The sequence below is a fragment of the Phacochoerus africanus genome, chromosome 8, assembly GCF_016906955.1.
Source record: "Phacochoerus africanus isolate WHEZ1 chromosome 8, ROS_Pafr_v1, whole genome shotgun sequence".
In the NCBI taxonomy this organism is placed as follows: Eukaryota; Metazoa; Chordata; class Mammalia; order Artiodactyla; family Suidae; genus Phacochoerus; species Phacochoerus africanus.
The window spans coordinates 159,237,190-159,257,534 of record NC_062551.1 but is presented as its reverse complement, the minus strand read 5'-3'; the positions used below and the strand labels follow the sequence as shown (position 1 = coordinate 159,257,534).

The 20,345-nt window shown below is 37.7% G+C and overlaps 1 protein-coding gene across 9 annotated transcripts in view; it reads right to left on the bottom strand.

Moving 5' to 3' along the window:
• The window catches only part of TUT4 (terminal uridylyl transferase 4), a 138,227-nt gene that overhangs the window by 39,698 nt on the left and 78,184 nt on the right, over window positions 1-20,345 (bottom strand). For 6 of the 9 annotated variants that reach the window (XM_047789098.1, XM_047789099.1, XM_047789100.1 and 3 more), the window contains exons 10-14: window positions 17,816-17,935; window positions 17,433-17,645; window positions 13,775-13,949; window positions 10,702-11,405; window positions 7,212-7,362 (exon numbers count right to left, since the gene is read on the bottom strand). In XM_047789098.1, the coding sequence (XP_047645054.1) occupies window positions 7,212-7,362; window positions 10,702-11,405; window positions 13,775-13,949; window positions 17,433-17,645; window positions 17,816-17,935 (1,363 nt within the window). The remainder of the gene's footprint in view (window positions 1-7,211; window positions 7,363-10,701; window positions 11,406-13,774; window positions 13,950-17,432; window positions 17,646-17,815; window positions 17,936-20,345) is intronic. The other 3 variants (XM_047789105.1, XM_047789107.1, XM_047789104.1) reach the window with 2 other exon arrangements.

The window sequence follows — 20,345 nt, the reverse complement described above, 5'->3', positions numbered from 1 at the left end:
GAGTACCATATAAAATAAACCCAAGGAGGATCATCCCAAGACACATATTAATCAAACTGACCAAAATTAAAGACAAAGAGAAAATACTGAAAGCAGCTGGGGAAAAGAAACAAAAAACATACAAGGGAACCCCAATAAGGTTATTAGCAGATTTTTCAGCAGAAACTCTGCAGGCCATAAGAGAGTGGCATGATATACTTAATGTGATGAAAGGAAAAAACCTCCAACCAAGATTACTTTATCCAGCAAGGCTCTCATTCAGATTTGAAGGAGAAGTCAAAAGCTTTACAGAGAAGAAAAAGCTGAGAGAATTCAGCAACACTAAATCAGTTTTACAACAACTACTAAAGGAACTTCTCTAGGCAGAAAAGAAAAGGCTGCAACCAGAAACAAAAATACCACAAATGACAAGGCTCACCAGTAAAGGTATATAGACAGTAAAGATACGAAATCATCCATACATAATTATGCTACCAAAATCAGAAATCCTGAGGAGGATACAAATGCAGGACACTGCAGATGCACTGGCAATTAAGAGACCAACAACTACAGACTCTATATCAAAACTTCAGGGCAACTACAAACCAAACCTCTGTAAGTGACACACAAACAAGTAAGAAAAATTAACTCAAATACAACACTAAAGATAGTCATCAAACCACAAGACGAGAGAACAAGAGAAGGGAAGAAAAAAGAGCAACAAAAACAAATCCAAAGCAATTAATGAAATGGTAATAAGAACATACATATCAGTAATTACCTTAAATGTTAACAGACTAAACGCCCCAACCAAAAGACAAGGACTAGCTGAATGGATACAAAAACAAGACCTATATATATGCTGTCTTCAAGAGATCCACTTCACTTCTAGGGACACATACAAATTGAAAGTAGAGGATGGAAGAAAATATTCCATGCAAACAGGAATCAAAAGAAAGCTGGAGTAGCAAAACTCATAACAGACAAAACAGACCTTAAAATGAAGACTATTTCAAGAGACAAGGAAGGACACTACATAACGATCAAAGGATCAATCCAAGAAGAAGATATAACAATTTTAAATATCTACACACCCAACATAGGTTCACCACAATATATAAGGCAACTGCTAACAACCTTAAAAGGACAAATCAACAATAACACAATCATAGTCGGGGACTTTAACACCGCACTTACAGCAATGGACAGATCACCCAGACAGAAAATCAAAGGAAATGCAGGCCCTGAATGAAGCATAAATAGATATTTATAGGCCATTCCATCCAAAAGCACCAGAATACACATTCTTCTCAAGTGCACATGGAACATTCTCTAAGATTGATCACACCCTGGGCTACAAAGCAAGCCTCGGTAACTTTAAGAAAATTGATATCATATCAAGCATCTATATCACTGGAAATCAACAAGAAAAAAAGTGCAAAAAACAATGCTATATCACTGGAAATCAACAAGAAAAAAGTACAAAAAACACAAACACGTGGAGACTAAATAACATGCTACTAAACAACCTATGGATCACTAAAGAAATCAAAAAGGAAATTTAAAAATACCTACAAGCAAATGACAACAAAGATATGACACGCTAAAACCTATGGGATGCAGCAAAAGCTGATCTAAGAGGAAAGTTCATAGCAATACAAGCCCACCTCAGAAAACAAGAAAAAGTTCAAATAAACAAGCTAACTTCACATTTAAGCAGCTAGAGAGACAGGAACAGACAAGACCTAAAGTTAGTAGAAGGAAAGACATCATAAAGATCAGAACAGAAATCAATGAAATAGAAACAATGAAAAGCATAGAAAAGATGAATGAAACGAAAAGCTGGTTCTTTGAAAAGGTGAACAAAATTGATAAACCCTTAGCCAGACTTATCAAGCAAAAAAGAGAGAGGATTCAAATCAATAAAATTAGAAATGAAAAAGGAGAAGTAATGACGGACACCACAGAAATACAAAGGATCATATGAGACTACTATATACAACTAAATGCCAATAAAATGGAAAACCTAGAAGGAATGGACAAATTCTTAGAAAAGTATAATCTTCCAAGACTAAACCAAGATGAAACAGAAAAGATGAACGGACCAATCACAAGAACTGAAATTGAAACTGTGATTAAAAAAAAACTTCCAACAAACAAAAGTCCAGGACCAGATGGCTTCACAAGCAAATTCTATCAAACATTTAGAGAAGATCTAACATCTATCCTTCTGAAACTATTTCAAAAAATTGCAGAGGAAAGGACACTCCCAGACTTATTCTATGAGGCCACCATCACCCTGATACCAAAAACAGACAAAGATACCACAAAAAAAGAAAATTACAGGCCAATTTCACTAATGAACATAGACGCAAAAATCCTCAACAAAATACTAGCAAACCGCATCCAACAATACATTAAAAGGATTGTACATCATGATCAAGTGGGATTTATCCCAGGCAAGGATTCTTCAATATGCACAAATCAATCAGTATGATACACCACATTAACAAACTGAAGAATAAAAACAATATGATCTTCTCAATAAATGCAGAAAAAGCCTTTGATAAAATCCAACACCCATTTCTGATAAAAAAAAAAAAAACCTTCAGAAAGTGGGCATAGCAGGAACCTACCTCAGCATAATAAAGGCCATATATGACAAACCCACAGCTAACATCATTCTCAATGGTGAAAAGCTGAAAGAATTCCCGCTGAGATCAAGAACAAGACAAAGATGTTCACTCACGCCACTACTATTCAACATAGTTTTGGAAGTCCTAGCCACAGCAGTCAGAGAAGTAAAAGAAATAAAAGGAATCCAAATTGGAAAAGAAGAAGTAAAACTATCACTATTTGCAGATGACATTATACTACACCTAGAGAATTCTAAAGACTCTACCAGAAAACTGTTAAAGCTCATCCAGGAATTTAGCAAAGTTGCAAGATACAAAATTAATACACAGAAATCAACGGCATTTCTATACACTAACAATGAAAGATCAGAAAGAGAAATTAGGGAAGCAATCCCATTTACCATCACATCCAAAAGAATAAAATACCTAGGAGTAAACCTACCTAAAGAAACAAAAGACCTGTACTCTGAAAAGTATAAGATGCTGATGAAAGAAATCAACGATGACACAAATAGATGGAAAGACATACCATGCTCCTGGATCGGAAGAGTCAATACTATCAAAATGACTATACTACCCGAGGCAATCTACAGATTCTATGCAATCCCTATCAAATTAACCAAGGACATTTTTCACAGAACTCCAACAAAATATTTTAAAGTCTGTTTGGAAGCACAACAGACCCAGAATAGCCAGAGACATCCTGAAAAGGAAAATTGGAGCTGGAGGAATCAGGCTCCTGGACTTCAGACTATACTACAAAGTAACAATCATCAAAACCGTATGGTACTGGCACAAAGACAGAAACACAGATCAGTGGAACTGGACAGAAAGCCCAAAATTAAACTCACACACCTACAGCCAACTAATCTATGACAAAGGAGGCAAGAACATACAATGGAGAAAAGACAGCTTGTTCAATAAGTGGTGCTGGGAAAACTGGACAGCCACATGGAAAAGAATGAAATTAGAACACTCCCTAACACCATACACAAAAATCAACTCAGAGTGGATTAAAGACCTAGATATAAGACCAGACACTATAAAACTCTCAGAGGAAAACATAGGCCAAACACTCTCTGACATAAATGACAGCAACATCTTCTCAGATCCACCTCTTAGAGCAATGACAGTAAACACAAAACTAAACAAATGGGACCTAGTTAAACTTAAAAAGTTTCTGCACAACAAAGGAAACCCTAAACAAAACAAAAAGACAACCCTCAGAATGGGAGAAGAATCTTTGCAAATGAATCAACTGACAAGGGGTTAATCTCCAAAATTTATAAACCCCTTCTGCAGCTCCACACCAAAAAAACAAACCACCCCATCAAAAAATGGGCAGAAGATCTAAACAGACAGTTCTCCAAAGAAGACATACAGATGGCCAAAAAACACATGAAAAGATGTTCAACATCACTCATGATTAGAGAAATCCTAATCAAATCCACCATGAGGTACCACCTTACACTAGCCGGAATGGCCATCATCAAAAATTCTACAAACAGTAAGTGCTGGAGAGGGTGTGGAGAAAAAGCAACCCTAGCACACTGTTGGTAGGATTGTAAATTGGTGCGACCACTGTGGAAAACAGCATGGAGATTCCTCAGAAAACTAAACATAGAACTACCATTTGATCCAGCAATCCCACTCCTGGGCATCTATCCAGAGAAAACCATGACTTGCAAAGCCACATGTACTCCAATGTTCATTGCAGCACGTTATACAATAGCCAAGACATGGAAACAACCTAAATGTCCACTGACAGAGAAGTGGATCAAGAAGATGTGGTATATATATATACAATGGAATATTACTCAGCCATTAAAAGGAACAAAATACCAGCATTTTTAGCAACATGGATGGACCTAGAAAGTATCATGCTGACTGAAGTCAGCCATACAATGAGACACCAACATCAAATGCTTTCACTGACATGTGGAATCTGAAAAGGGGACACAATGAACTTCTTTGCAGAACAGATACTGACTCACAGACTTTGAAAAACTTATGGTTTCCAAATGAGACAGGTTTCAGGGTAGGGGTATGGACTGAGTGTTTGGGATGGAAATGCTATAAAAATTTGGTTGTGATGTAAAAATTTTGTTGTGATGATTGTTGTACACCTATAAATGTAATGAAATACATTAAGTAATTAAAAAAAAAGAAAAAAAACTTCACTCAAGGGAGTGGGGGAAAATGGAGCTAAACTAAGTTACTTTTAAAGTAAGTGGAGTTTGTATGACCAAGGGTTAACAAAACTGCACATAAGCACTGCACTCAAATTGATAAAGTCAGTTCCCAAAGGGGTATAGGATAATAATAGGCGTACAGCATCTGATAATCCTATACATATGTACTTAAATGAAACAATTAAATAAATGGGTGGCACATGGTGGGAGCCAGGTTTCTTACTCTTGGAGGGGGAAATGTACAGATAAGCAGAAAGAAGAGGTTATAAAGAGCCATGTGGTAATGTAATGATGGAGACATCAGTACAAAGCCATGCTTAGCTTAATAAATTTGAGATGGTCACACTGAAATATTTACAGATATGTGTATATAAGTGGGCTACTATACACACGTAAATTTTCCTTGCTCTGAGGGGACCTAGAAACAACACTCAGTAATAACAAGCACTCTAGTATCCAGAACTTGGTTTCTAATACCATTGTGCAATCAAAGGAACCAGGTCTCTTTGGAGAAATGTCAATTCTAGAACTAGGACAGAAATTTACATGATGAGCCTGAAGTATCTCAAAATGCCAGAAAATAAGAAAGTGCTACAATACAAACAAACAATTACAACAAAAATAGACAAACAAAAAAACCCTCCAAAAGACAAAAACAAAAAACTTGATGGGAGTATATCAAAGGGTCACAAGAACCCAATGAAAGCACTCCCAATAGCCAAATCTGGAACAACTTGAGCAACAAAAAATAGAAGTTTTGGATTATAACCCAGTGTAAAACATCCATGAGTCTATACTGAGGTAAATAAATGACTGAATAAATAAAAACAAAAGTAGCAAATTATATCTTAATAAAGCTGCAGAGAAAAAAAAAATGTGCCATGGTCCATCCATTCAACTCCCAGGTATTGTTATCTAAGAGAAACTAACGCATATGTCCACACTCAGACCTATATATTAATGTGCATAATAGATTTATTTAGAAACAAACTGAATATTCATCAAAAGGTGAATGGTATACAAACTGTGGTACAGCCACACAATGGAATACAAACTCAGCCATAGAAAGAAATGAACCATTGATACAGACCACAATATAGATTAATCTCTAAACAATAATGCTTAGTGAAAGAAGCCAGGAGTTCCCGTTGTGGCTCAGCGGTTAACGAATCCAACTAGGAACCATGAGGTTGCGGGTTCGATCCTTGGCCTTGCTCAGTGGGTTAAGGATCCAGTGTTGCCGTGAGCTGTGGTGTAGGTTGCAGACGCGGCTTGGATCCTGCATTGCTGTGGCTCTGGTGTAGGCCGGTGGCTACAGCTCCGATTCGACCCCTAGCCTGGGAACCTCCATATGTCGCGGGATTCACCCTAGAAATGGCAAAAAGACAAAAAAAAAAAGAAAGAAAGAAGCCAGATTCCTCCCCCCAAAAAAGAAAAGCGTACATTCCACACAATTCTACTTACAAAGAACTCTAGAAAAATGCAAATTAATCTGCAGTGACAAGAAGCAGACAAGTGCTTACCTGGCAGGAGGTAAAGACAGGGAAGGGCAGAAGAGAAGGATTACTTGACTAAATGTTATGGCATCAGTAATTTTATCTTAACTGGGACACAGCAAGTAATTTAAAAAATGTGTGCTGAGTGAAGGTTTATTCCAGGTACACCATAAATGTTTGTTGAAATATGGTGTGTAAGCCTTTACCCAAAATCTTTATAGCCTTATCTCCCTCTATTGCTTTTTTTGCCTCTACCAAATTTAGGGCAATTATTCTCCCAAATTATACATTCTACAATTTTATGTATAATCTCCTATATCTGAAAATGCAGTCCATCTCAAATGCCACATCATTAATTCCAACTTCTGTGATCCACCTGAGTTAAAACTGCGTTTGAACTGCATTTTGATTACCACCACTATAGTATGTAACACATTCTGCTTTCTATTATGCCAAGTTTCGTACATGTCTTACACAGCCATTTAGAGCAGCACTATGCAAGAACACTGCAACGATGGAAATGTTCTCCATTTAGACTGTCCAATGCAGTAGCCACAAGTAGCTACTCAGTACGTGAGGTGTGGCTAGTAAGTTTTCTATTTCATTGAATTCTGGTTAATTCAAATTTAAATAGCCATACATTAACTAGTGGCCACCATGTTGACAGCACAAATCCAGAGTCTAAACTCCTTAAAAACAACATGATGCATTCTATATTCCCCTTAGTATTTATCACAGTGCCCTACACATATTAGGCTTCTCATAAATATCTGTGGTGGGGTCCCTAAACTATTCAAAAACCTCTACCCAAACAATACATAGGCAAACTCTTTTCAAATAAGAAAATAAATAACTTTTCAAGATATAAGAAACAATCTAGTCTCTAGTTCTAGTAACAAAAGACTTACCAAAACATCTTTTACATACTAAATCAAGTATTTCCCGAAATCGATTTGTCATTGGTGGGAGAGGTTTTAGATCAATTTTCCTGAAATCCTCTGGGCAATCATTTTTTGAATGGCCATCCTTTTTGCAGATGCTGCATACTATTGTTGGCGGCTACACAAAGGTTAAAAAAAATAATAATAATCGAATAAACTACTGAGTGACTTCATCATCACTTACAAAATGGTACAAAAAGAATCTTTTATGTAAATCAGTCCGATAACCTGCACTTTCGAGAGGTTTTAAAAAAGCATATTAATAACATTCAGTGTTAAATGTAAAAAAAAAACATATTTTGAGCCAACTGCTCTCTTCCCCACTAAAATATTATCAAAGATTGGATCTACCTGAAGATGTAAGAAAAGGTAAAGGAAATACCAAATGCAAAATGTATAGGTTAATTCACACAATTTTATCAACTCCCAAAATGAAATACACACATCACGCTTTAACCTACTAAGGTCTTTAACAAGGTAGATTATCAAGAAATTTCAGGAGTTCCTGTCATGGCTAAGCAGTAACGAACCTGACTGATTCAAGTTTGATCCCTGGCCTCGCTCAGTGAGTTAAAGATCTGGCATTGCCATGAGCTGCAGTGAAGATCACAGGCTTGGATCTGGCATTGCTGTGGCTGTGGTGTAGGCTGGGAGCCCTAGCTCCATCCGAATCGACCCCTAGCCCAGGAACTTTCATATGCCATAGGTGCGGACTTGGAAAAAAAAAAAAAAAAAAGAGCAAAGAGCAAAATCTCAACTATCCAGTTAGGGGCAAAATTGTCAGTGTGGATTCAAAATAAAAATCCATCAAAAAAGGAAAGAAAGAAAGAAATTTCAAGTCACTTTTCATTTCACTCCAAACATTTTCTATCTTCAACTGGTTATAGAACTCTCACTCGGTAGGTTGGCTCAGTTCATTACATTAGTACAGCATTCAAGAAACCAAACCACAGGGCTGAACTCTAAAAATAAATTAGCTTCGGAGTTCCTGTTGTGGCTCAGTGGAAACAAATCTGACCAGCATCCATGAGGATGCAGGTTCAATCCCTGGTCTTGCTCAGTGGGTTTAGGATCCAGCATTGCTGTGAGCTATGGTGGAGGTCACAGATGCGGCCTAGATCCCGTGTTGCTGTGGCTGTGGTTGGCAGCTGGAGCTCTGATTCGACCCCTAGCCTGGGAACCTCCATATGTTGCAGGCACAGCACTAAAAAGACCAAAAAAATAAATTTAAAAAAAAAAAACCTTAGCTTTATAGAAGGAACAACTCTCATTCAATAGCTACAAACTTAACTTTCTTTTTTTTTTTTTTGTCTTTTTGCTATTTCTTGGGCCGCTCCCACGGCATATGGAGGTTCCCAGGCTAGGGGTCTAATCGGAGCTGTAGCCACCGGCCTACGCCAGAGCCACAGCAACACGGGATCCGAGCCGCGTCTGCAACCTACACCATAGCTCACGGCAACGCCGGATCGTTAACCCACTGAGCAAGGGCAGGGACCGAACCCGCAACTTCATGGTTCCTAGTCGGATTCGTTAACCACTGCGCCACAACGGGAACTCCCAAACTTAACTTTCAAACCCTATAACACCATTTTAAATGTATTCCAGTAACTGCCAGACAGACAGCCAAAACAATAAAAATTCATCCCAACTACCTGAACAAAACACATATGGTTAAGGAAAAGCATTACTTTTTTCTTTATTATAATATACTGGCAAACTTGGCTTCTTCCTCGAGGGTTAGTCTGGACATTCACCTCGCCAAATATACACAGAAACTTTTATTTTTGGGAATGTCGTGCTGCGGATGAATTAAGAGCAGCAGAGAAAATTTCTATCGGTTTTTCAAAGCTTTAAAAAATTTATCAGAAAATTCTAATCCTGCTGTATAGCACTGGGAGCTATATCTAGTCACTTATGATGGAGCACGATAATGTAAGAAAAAAGAATGTATATATGTATGTGTGACTGGGTCACCTTGCTGTACAGAAGAAAATTGACAGGACACTGTAAAACAGCTATAGTGGAAAAAATAAAAATCATCTTTAAAAAAATTTTTTAAAAAGAGGAGTTCCCGTCGTGGCTCACTGGTTAGCAAACCCAACTAGCATCCATGAGGATGTGGGTTGGATCCCTGGCCTCGCTCAGTGGGTTAAGGATCCAGCATTGCTGTGAGCTGTGGTGTAGGTTACAGACTTGGCCTGGATCCAGCGTTGCTGTGGCTCTGGCGTAGGCAGGTGGTTACAGTTCCAACTGGACCCCTAGGCTGGGAAACTCCATATGCCGCAGCTGTGGCCCTAAAAGACAAAAAGACCAAAAAAAATTTTTAAAATAAAAACATTTTTTTAAAAGAAAATTCTAGAAAAGTGTTACAATTAACTAGAGAGAAAGATAAAATCAGACAAACAGTTTCCCTAAGTTTCCAGCAAAAAAGTATAAAGTATAAGGAATGTAAATTGTAGTTACATTATTAGGAGGTTTTTCAAAAAATCTGCATTTAATCTTTTTAATAGTCCATATACCTCAAATATTGCAACCTAAGCAAAATGAATAAAGCATCCTTACAAAGGATAAAGAAACAGCTTAGTAATAAGGTTATAAAATTTAAAGCTTGTCAATAAATAATTATCAATGAAACAATAAAATTTGACTTTCCAGGGTCTGTAGTTTTGATTTGCCTTTTTTTTTTTTTTTTGTATTCTACTTGATTCACACATGATCTATATAATCATTTTCTCCTCCTGGGTGATGTGGTACTATTTCAATTATGTACACTGTACTTGAAGCAATGTGACCTAGCTAAAACTTTATTTTCTTAACGAAGTAGCTTATTTTCCGTTCATTCAGGTTATTTTTTTCTATAATTTATCAAGTTAAAATTCAGACTACCTTAAAAGTAAAAAAGTTAAGACTCCTTCAATTTGTAAGAGATATGCCAAAATCCAAAGGGAAGCTCAGTGGCAGAGACAGAATCAGAATTCTTCATTTTTGGGTTCCTGATTTTAGTTTTAAAGCAATTATGTCTAGTTAAGTTTATACTCTAGCCCTTGACCCCCACCAAAAAAACTTTAAAAATATTATTAAAGTTTACCAACACTATATTCTCCTTTGCTGGAAGTAAATATAATCATATGTATAAAAAATAAGCAAAAATTTTAAATATATGCTGCCTGTGCCAAACTCACTTTTATAAGATATTTGATAAATCCTTTCATGTATGAGAAAGTTAAGCAAAACAACAACACAGTGCTGAAACATTTCAGGGCTTCATATACATTCTTAAAGGCAACTACAGGCAAAAACACAAAAAATAGAAGAAATATATACACCAAAATACCATTCCAAAACAATAGTCTACTATCGCAAAAGCTATTTTTACATTTCTAAATCTAAAATCTATAAACATAGAGTCATACAACAACCACAAAATCTTACAGATTCTTTACAAACTGTAGCCTACCTTGCCAGAGGTTAAAATAAACTTATCAAACACATAATATAACTCCTGGGTGGGGTGGCTATCATCATCATTAAGGTCAGAAGCATCTTCTGTAGCTTTGCAGTTGCAAGAGGTAGTAGATGTATCAGTACATGTGTAGCAGGTGTGTGAACTTTCTGTTTCTAAATCTGACCTGCAGTCTGTACCAGCAGATTCATCTGGTTCAGGGGATTTATAAACAACGCAATTACACTGGCTGCACTCCTTTTTTAAACAAGTTTCTGAAGGTGCTAAAACATCTTGTTTCTTAATTGATTTTGGCGCTAATTCACTGCCTTCATTGGTAGAAAGAGGTGAAGATTCCTGTCCATGTTCAGATAAATCAAGTTCATTTATCAACAAATTATCATCTTCAGTAATACATCTCTGTGATGTACATTCCATCTCATCATATTTACCAGGTTGACCTCTTTCTGCATTTATTTTTTCTGTGCTTTCCCCAAGTAGAATGCAACAAGCGGATGCCATATGGTCAGACTTCATTGGTTTCTTATTGCTTATTTTCCCCTTTTCTTTTTTCATGGAATCCACTGAAGATTTATTTCCACCCCTTCTCTGAGGACAGGCAAAATACCGATAAGCCGCCCTGAATCTCTCCACAACATATTCATAAACAAGCTGGCTGTTTAAGCTCCGTGCAACATTCCGTTTGACTGAAAATGGATCTGGTAAAAAAGAAAATGGTCAGTAGCTAAGTATCTACTAAGAAACTACATTTCCAAGCTTATACAAAGAACTAGATACAGAACTAGCAGAGTACATTTTCCCCAATTTTTTCCTAATCTAAAGTCCCAATGAGAGTTCCTGCAAACTGGGTAGAAGAAACAAAAGAGCAACATCTTTCCTTTGCTTCTTATCATAAAATAAAAAAACTAAATGCAAAGAAGAGAAAAAAATAAAACAAAGTAACCAATGAGAGGATGGCTGAGGAGGCCAACTCAGTAATTACAAATTTTCAAAGGTGAAATTGCTAGAAAAAGCTATGCCAATATGTTTCCCTTATACTGTCTTTGAATAAAATTTTTCAAGCTCCAGGACCTAGTAACAATTTTCATCCCTTATGTGATAGTGTTCTTTAGTTACATACACTTTGCAATTTAAACCAACAAAATATAACCTAAAATTCTCAAAGCTTCAAGTTATAATAACTTTAAGATTTAATTTTGGGAGTTCCCATCATGGCGCAGTGGTTAATGAACCCAACTAGGAACCATGAGGTTGCAGGTTCGATCCCTGGACTCACTCAGTGGGTTGAGGATCCGGCGTTGCCATGAGCTGTGGTGTAGGTCCCAGACGTGGCTGCTGTGGCTCTGGCATAGGCCAGTGGCTATAGCTCTGATTAGACCTCTAGCCTGGGAACCTCCATATGTCGCAGGCACGGCCCTAGAAAAAGACAAAAAAAAAATTTAACTTCATAAGATCAGAAAATTAAAGAGAGAAAGGAGAAATAATAGAAAGAAGAAACCTAAGAAGGTCCAAATTAAACCAAAATTTAAATTTTGATCCAATCTAAGATAACTATGCTGAAAAGGCCTGCATCAATTGAATCCTCATTATCAAAAACATAGAAGAGAATTCTGAAAATGTTTATGGGTTTGGGGGTTTTATAAATCTTAAATACAAATATGCCCCAGAAAAAAATAACAGTGCCACCTAAAAGACAATATACATTTTCTCTACTACTGAGGATCATTAAGTAACAGGATTATCAGGCCAGGTATCAAACTGTTAAGACTGGGGCATCTGTTACTTTTTACTGCTATCTAAATCCAGTCTTTAAAAAGCTTTACCTAGCTTCTTTGCCTTTTCTAGAAGAAGGAAAGAAAAAAAAAGGAAAGAAAAGAGAAAGTATGATGGTTGCAGGCTTCAGAGCTCATTTATTTACTATAAGTAAGACAGTAAAAGATGTTAAATGTTTGAGGGTTTGAGAATATTTGTAGGTTCAACTCACAGCAGAGAAAGCCAGCAGGGGTTTCTGAAGGAACAAAAGAATATATATAGTTTATACAGAATAAAATGAGGGACAGAAATTCCATTTCCTATTTTTGAAAAGTGAGCAAAATGTTGTGGAATTTAAATTTTTTATTAAGAATTTAGAAGCGGAGTTCCTGTGGTGGCTCAGTGGTTAACGAATCTGACTAGGAACCATGAGGTATTGGGTTCGATCCCTGGACTCGCCTCGCTCAGAGGGTTAAGGATCTGGCGTTGCCGTGAGCTGTGGTGTAGGTCCCAGACTTGCCTTGGATTAAGCGTTGCTGCGACTCTGGGGTAGGCCAGCAGCTACAAATCTGATTTGACCCCTGGCTTGGGAACCTCCATATGCTGCGGGAGCGGCCCTAGAAAAGGCAAAAAGACCAAAAAAAAAAAAAAAAGAATTTAGAAGCCATACTATTAGTTTCTGTAACTCTAAAGATCTTAATGTTCTTGGGAATTAACATGAAACCTTATTTATCAAAATCAAGGAGTCTTTTTTCCTTTTGCTTAGCCACATTTAACAAATGAGGTACTTGACAAGACAATGAAAAACTAGATTTTAAAATTATACTTAGGAGTTCCCGTCCTGGCACAGTGGTTAACGAATCCGACTAGGAACCATGAGGTTGCGGGTTCGGTCCCTGCCCTTGCTCAGTGGGTTAACGATCCGGTGTTGCCGTGAGCTGTGGTGTAGGTTGCAGACACGGCTCGGATCCCGAGTTGCTGTGGCTCTGGCGTAGGCCAGTGGCTACGGCTCCAATTCGACCCCTAGCCTGGGAACCTCCATATGCCGCGGAAGTGGCCCAAGAAATAGCAAAAAGACCAAAAAAAAAAAAATTATACTTAAACATAATTTTAAGACACAAGTCTATTCAAAAACATCTTACAGTATTCATAGAGTTAATCTCTATTCAATAAGGAATTTATCCAAATATGTAATGACAACCTAGCGGCATATATAGTGATACAAAGTCAAGGGATAAACTTTATAACATTTTGTTAGAAATAGATGATGAGTAGCCCACACACAAAATTCTCCAAATGAAATATATCATCTCACCTTCAATGGCTATTCGCCTTTTAGGCCAGTTTTTATTTTCTCTTGTTAAAATATCTTGTATCCGTACACATATGACATATTCCTCCAAAGCAAAATCCAGTGTATAAAATTTTAGCAGCTCTAACCATAACTGTCCCAGGGACACCTGATTTGGTGTTTCCAAAGTTAAAGGAGACTAGAAAAGAAAAAAATACTTTTCATTTAAGCCTCACAAAACTATAGAATAATTTTCAGTTTAAAAGGCTTTACAAATCAATCACCTTTTCAAAAACTGGGGCATAAAGGAGTAAGTTTCCAAAAAGCAATCTGTGGCACAGCTGACAAATTACTCCTAGAATTTTGTGTTCTTTACACTAAACCAGTGATTCTCAGCCTTAGCTGCACATTTGAATCACAATGGGAGCACCAAAATCCACCAACACCTGAGTTCAACACCCCTCTCCCACCTCCCATACTCTTCCCAAGATTGTGATTAAATGGACTGGGCATTGAGATTGTTAAAGCTTTGTGACTCTTGGGTGCAGCCAAGGTTGCTAACCACTGTATAACTCCTCTGTTGCAGCAATTATTTTTAAAAATCTATGTAAATGTCTGGGCTTTAAAAAGCTAATTCCTTCATTCAGTAAACATTTTAGAACCAACTAAGTCCCAGGTATTGTGCTGAGAATTATAAAAAAATAATGGGAACTCACATTTAAATCATGTATCACTAACATTTAAATATTAACTCTAACGACTCTATGAAGAAGATACCATAGGGCAAGGATCTGACTTAGGACCACTGAACTACTGGGTCCATGTTTCTAATCATTTATACGACGCTGTCATTCAAACAGGTGAGGTCCTATTTCATAGACTATTAGGTGAGGGAAGGACCATTTAACAATTACAGTAAAGGCTATATGCTTAAAATGGGCCTCTAAATCATGGAGACTCTAACAGAAAAAGTAATACTTGAATTCTAAAGGAATTAGCTAGATGAAGGCTGGCTAAAAGTCACCATTAAGATGTATAAAGGTATAAAACAGCCATTCACTCATTCCATTCTACAACTATTCACTGAATGCCTACTATGTGCCAGGTACTTGGGATATATCCATGAAAAAGAAAAAGAAAAAAAAAAAAAAGATCCTTGCCTTAGTGGAGCTTACATTCCAGGGGAAGAAGACAATAAACTTAATGAGTAAATCACACAGTAAGTTAGGAGAAGAAAAGTACTGTGGAAATAAAAAGTTGAGTAGGTTTAGTAAAGGGGATAAGAAATAGAAATAGAAAAGCTGAGTGTTAAATACAGTGGTCAAGATAGGACCTGAAGGTATAATCTGAGGAAGAGGGAAAAGCGTTGTAGGAATAGGAAACAAGAAACACACTAAAGTAGAAATGTGAATAGCCTGAAAAAGAAAGCAAGTGTGGTAAAGAGAAGAGAAAGAAGAAAAGAAGGAAAAGAAGAGCTAACCAGTAAGAATGCCGTAGCTTTTATTCTAAATTAAATAAAGAGCAACTGAACGATTTCAAGTGTGGGGAGGGAAAAGGGCATGATCTGAGTTAAGTAAGAACCATTCTGAGTGTTGTGTTGACAATAGAGAACAGACTACAAAGAGGACAGCTATAGATGCACGAAAACTTATTATGAGGCTGTGGCAGTAATTCAGACCAGAGATGACCTGGCTAGGACGAGCATGGTAATGGGGAAGTGGTCAAATTCTAGATAATTCTGAAGTAAAGATGAAAGGGTTTCTTGACAGACTTGGTATGGGGTGTGAAAAAGAGAAGTAAAGGATGACACCAAGGTTTTTGACTGAGCGACTAAAAGATGAAGTGCCATCAACTGAGATGGGAAAACTGCATGTGGAACAAGGGGAAGACCAGGAATTCAGTTTTAGACAAACTAAGATTTAGACATCTAGTGGACATCTAAGTGGAGACATTAAATAGATAGTTGGAGATACAATCACAGATTTCAGGAGAGAGGTTTGGCTTAAGATTTATATCTGGGAGTCATCATCATATAGATGGTACTTAAAATCCGTGGGACTGGATAAGATCACCAAGGGAATGTAGATACAGGAAAAAAGGAGTGGATCAAGGACTGAGCCCTACGATACTCTAGCATTAAAAGAGACTGAAGAGAAAAAGAAGAACCAACAACATTATCAAGAACGACTAATTACATGTGTGTGTGGTATCCTGAAATTCAAGAAATTTTTTCAAAAAGGAAGTGATCAATTGGCAAATTTTGCTGGTAAGTCAAAAAATAAAATTTGAGACCTGACCACTGGATTTAACCACATGGAGGACATAACATTGACAATACAAGTTCTGGAAGACTGATGGAAGTCAAAGCTTGAGTAGAGTGAGTTAAGAGGAAACAGAGAAATTGGAAATAATGTACACAGACGATTTTTTCAGGAAGTTTTACTGAAAAAAAGGAGCAAAGATATAACTGAAGGAGAGGTAGTGTCAATGCTTTTCTTTAAAATAAGAGAAATAAAAGCATATACGATTCAGTAGAGAATGAAAAATTGGTAACTTAGGATAGAAAGAGAAGAACTATTAGAGCAATGTTCTGAAATAGACAAAAAGGGGTGGGACTGAATACACCAGTTAAGAAAACAACTTTAGATAGCAACATAAAATTCCTTTATGGGAGTTCCTGTTGAGCCTCAGGGGTAAAGAACCTGACTAATAACCATGAGGACGTGGATTTAATCCCTGGCCCCACTCAGTGGGTGAAGGATCCAGCACTGCTGTGAGCTGCGGTGTAGGTCACAGACATGGCTCGGATCTGGCATTGCTGTGACTGAGGCAAAGGCTGGCAGCTACAGCTCAGATTTGACTGCTAGCCTGGGAACTTCCATATACCACAGGTGCAGCCCTAAAAAAAGGACCAAAAAAATTCTTTTGTGAAAGCAGGCAGCAAGGCAAAGTATGTGAGTGCAGATAGTGGTAGATGGTGGTGGAGGTGTGTCTTAAGTTCTCTTATGATTGCTTCAGTTTTCTCAGTGAAGTAATAATAAGCAAGATCATTAGCTGAGAGTACTGATGGTCTGAGGAGAAGGTAGAAGGAATTCTAGGAAAGTGGGAGAACTGAATATATGTTCAGGGAACTACATATCATTCAGTATAGCTAGAGCAATGATTTCTGTAATAATATGTCTACTTCAGAAGACTACATGGTTTGGGAGTACACAATCCATATATTCATCTAGGGTTCTCCGGCACTCAAAAGAATGCCCGGCACATAGCTGGTCTTTAATAAATGATGGATGATTAAATAAGCAAGCCGACCCCAAAAGAAGAACAGGGCCTTTATTTTTCTACCAATCTGGCAACATAATTCCCATATGTTAAAGTTTTGGTCATAGCCCAACTCTTGAAGGAAATTTCTCTTATCTAAAATGAAAAAGATACAAAGAATTACCTTGACATGATTCAAACAATACAAGTCTTCCAAAATGAGGTATATATTCATTAGGGAATTGTGGTACCAAAAAACTAAACCAGATCAACCCCTCACTTTACAGATGAGGAAAATGAGGCCAAGAGGCTTACTCAAGGTCAGTCAGTCAATCTACTATTAAAATAGCTTCAATCGAAAGCATCACAAATTCTACAGATATAAAAGCCAAAAACAAAAACAAAAACAAAAACAGCTTACTTTGCCATGTTTTTCCTTCATGGCATTACTTTGGTTGTCTGTTTCTGTCTTCTTGGTATCATCTTTTGGTTGGTCTGCCTTAGCTTTGTTTTCCTCAGCAATTGAGTTTTTCTCAGTTGCACTACTTGAATTATATTCCCACTTCACAAACTTCTCTTCTACTATGCCCTTCAGCTGAAAGTCATCCATTCTTTTTGGATCAAAGCCTTCAATCTATATAAAAAGGCATTCCAAATTGGTAGTGGAAAAATTATTAAAAGAAAAAAAAAAAAAGATGGACAAACAGACAAACCAGAATTCCAGCTTTAAATGTTTGAACAGACCACACCGCAAGAGTGAACGACACATATACGTGCATATACATATCACAAACTCATGCTTACCCAACTTCCAAGTAAGCAAGGAAGAAGAGGGTGTTTTCTTTGTTGTAGGAAAAACATCACCATTAAAGCAAAACAGTAAGAAGGAATTCCACCATCAGTTTGGGAGTCAATATAGCATAACTGAAAAACGAAGGGGAAAAAATTACTACCATTTAGATTTCTTTTTTTTTTTTTTTGGTCTTTTTGTCTTTTCTAGGGCCGCTCCTGTGGCATGTGGAAATTCCCAAGCTAGGGGTCTAATTGGAGCTGTAGCCACCGGCCTACGCCAGAGCCACAGCCACACCAGATCTGAGCCGCATCTGCGACCTACACCACAGCTCACGGCAACACCAGGTCCTTAACCCACTGAGCAAGGCCAGGGATCAAACCCACAACCTCATGGTTCCTAGTTAGATTCGTTAACCACTGAGCCACAATGGGAAATCCCCATTTAGCTTTCTTTAATTTTCTGTTCCCCTCACAATAAAAGTAACTTTGTTGGAGTTCCCTGGTGGCTTAGGGGGTTAAGGACCCAGCATTGTCACTGTTGTGGCTCTGGTTACTGCTGTGACATGGGTTGATCTCTGGCCCTGAAACTTCCACATGCTGCAGGTGCAGCCAAAAAAAGGGTAACTTTTTTCCTCACCATAATCATTGTTAAAACGTCAAACAATAAAATGTATAAGGAATAACCTGAAATCACACTATGCTGAAATAACTATTTCTGTATTGGTAACCATCTTTCCATTCATTTCATCTTTCCATTCATTTCATTACTGCACATGAATACGCATACATATTTTAGTTAATGGAATCATACTATACATGGTGCTTTTACTGAGGAAATCTTTTAAAAATATTATTTTCTTACCTTGCTTCTACTTCTGCCTCAATTAACTTCTATGTACTCTTCCATGCCTTTTTTTTGTTTGTTTGTCTTTTTGTCTTTTAGGGCCGCACCCACGGCACGTGGAGGTTCCCATGCTAGGGGTCCAATTAGAGCTGACGGGGGATCTGAACCACATGTGCAACCTACACCACAGCTCACGGCAACAATGGATCCATAACCCACTGAGCGAGGACAGGGATTGAACCCATGACCTCATGAATGCTAGCTGGGTTCATTAACCACTGAGCCATGATGGAAACTCCCATGCCTTTTCTACACTCAAATAACTATATACAAATATATACACATTCCTATTTTCTAATTAAATACAGAGAAGATTTTATATTTTTTGTCATGGTTTCACCAAAGTTGTGTATTACAGACATTTCCCTGTATATTACTCTTCTCCCTTAACAAGGTACCAAGAAGGTCCCTCTAGGTTAATCACAAAAAAAAAAAACAAACAAAAAAAGGACACAAGAATAAAATAAAAGAACATTGGAATTTCCATTGTGGAGCAATGGAAAAGAACATGACTAGTGTCCATGAGGATGCGGTTCGATGCTGGGCCTTGTTCAGTGGGTCAAGGATCCAGCATTGCCTTGAGCTGTGGTCTTATATGTGGCTTGGATTCTGTGTGGCTGTGACTGTGTTGTAGGCTGGCAGCTATAGCTCCAATGTGACCCCTAGCCTGGGAACTTCCATATTCCCCACCTGCAGCCCTTAAAAAGGCAAAAAAATAAAATAAAATAAAAGGAAATCATCCAACCAAAAAAATAAACAAAGGAAAAACATAAAATCAACTGGAATACAAAGTTTAAAATGACAATAAATACATATCAATCAATAATTACCTTAAATGTCAAGGTAATTTTGTTTGGACTGAATTCCAAAAAAAAGACAGAGAGTGGCAGACTGAATTAAAAAAACTAAAGCCGGAGTTCCCGTCGTGGCGCAGTGGTTAACGAATCCGACTAGGAACCATGAGGTTGCGGGTTCGGTCCCTGCCCTTGCTCAGTGGGTTAACGATCCGGCGTTGCCGTGAGCTGTGGTGTAGGTTGCAGACGCGGCTCGGATCCCGAGTTGCTGTGGCTCTGGCGTAGGCTGGTGGCTACAGCTCCGATTCGGCCCCTGGCCTGGGAACCTCCATATGCCGCAGGAGCGGCCCAAGAAATAGCAACAACAACAACAACAGCAACAACAAAAAAGACAAAAAGACAAAAGACAAAAAAAAAAAAAGACAGATGCACCCACATGTTTAGAGCAGTACTATTCCCAAGTGCTGATACATGGAAACAACCTAAACGTCCAACAACAGATGAACTGATTAAGAGGATGAGGAACATATACACAATGGAATACTAATTGGCCATAAAAAAAAAACCACTTGCAGCAACATGGATGCAACTAGAGATTTTTGTATTAAGTGAACTAAGAAAGAGAATGACAAATACCAGATGATATCACTTATATGTAGACTCTAAAATGTGGCATAGATAAGCCTATCTTCAGAACAAAAACAGACTCACAGGCATGGAGATCAGACTCGTGGTAGTCAAGGAGGGAGAGGGGAACAGAGTGGGGTGGACTGAGTCTGGGGTCAGTAGATCCAAATGATTACATTTAGAATGGATAAGCAATGAGGTCCTACTATATAGCTCA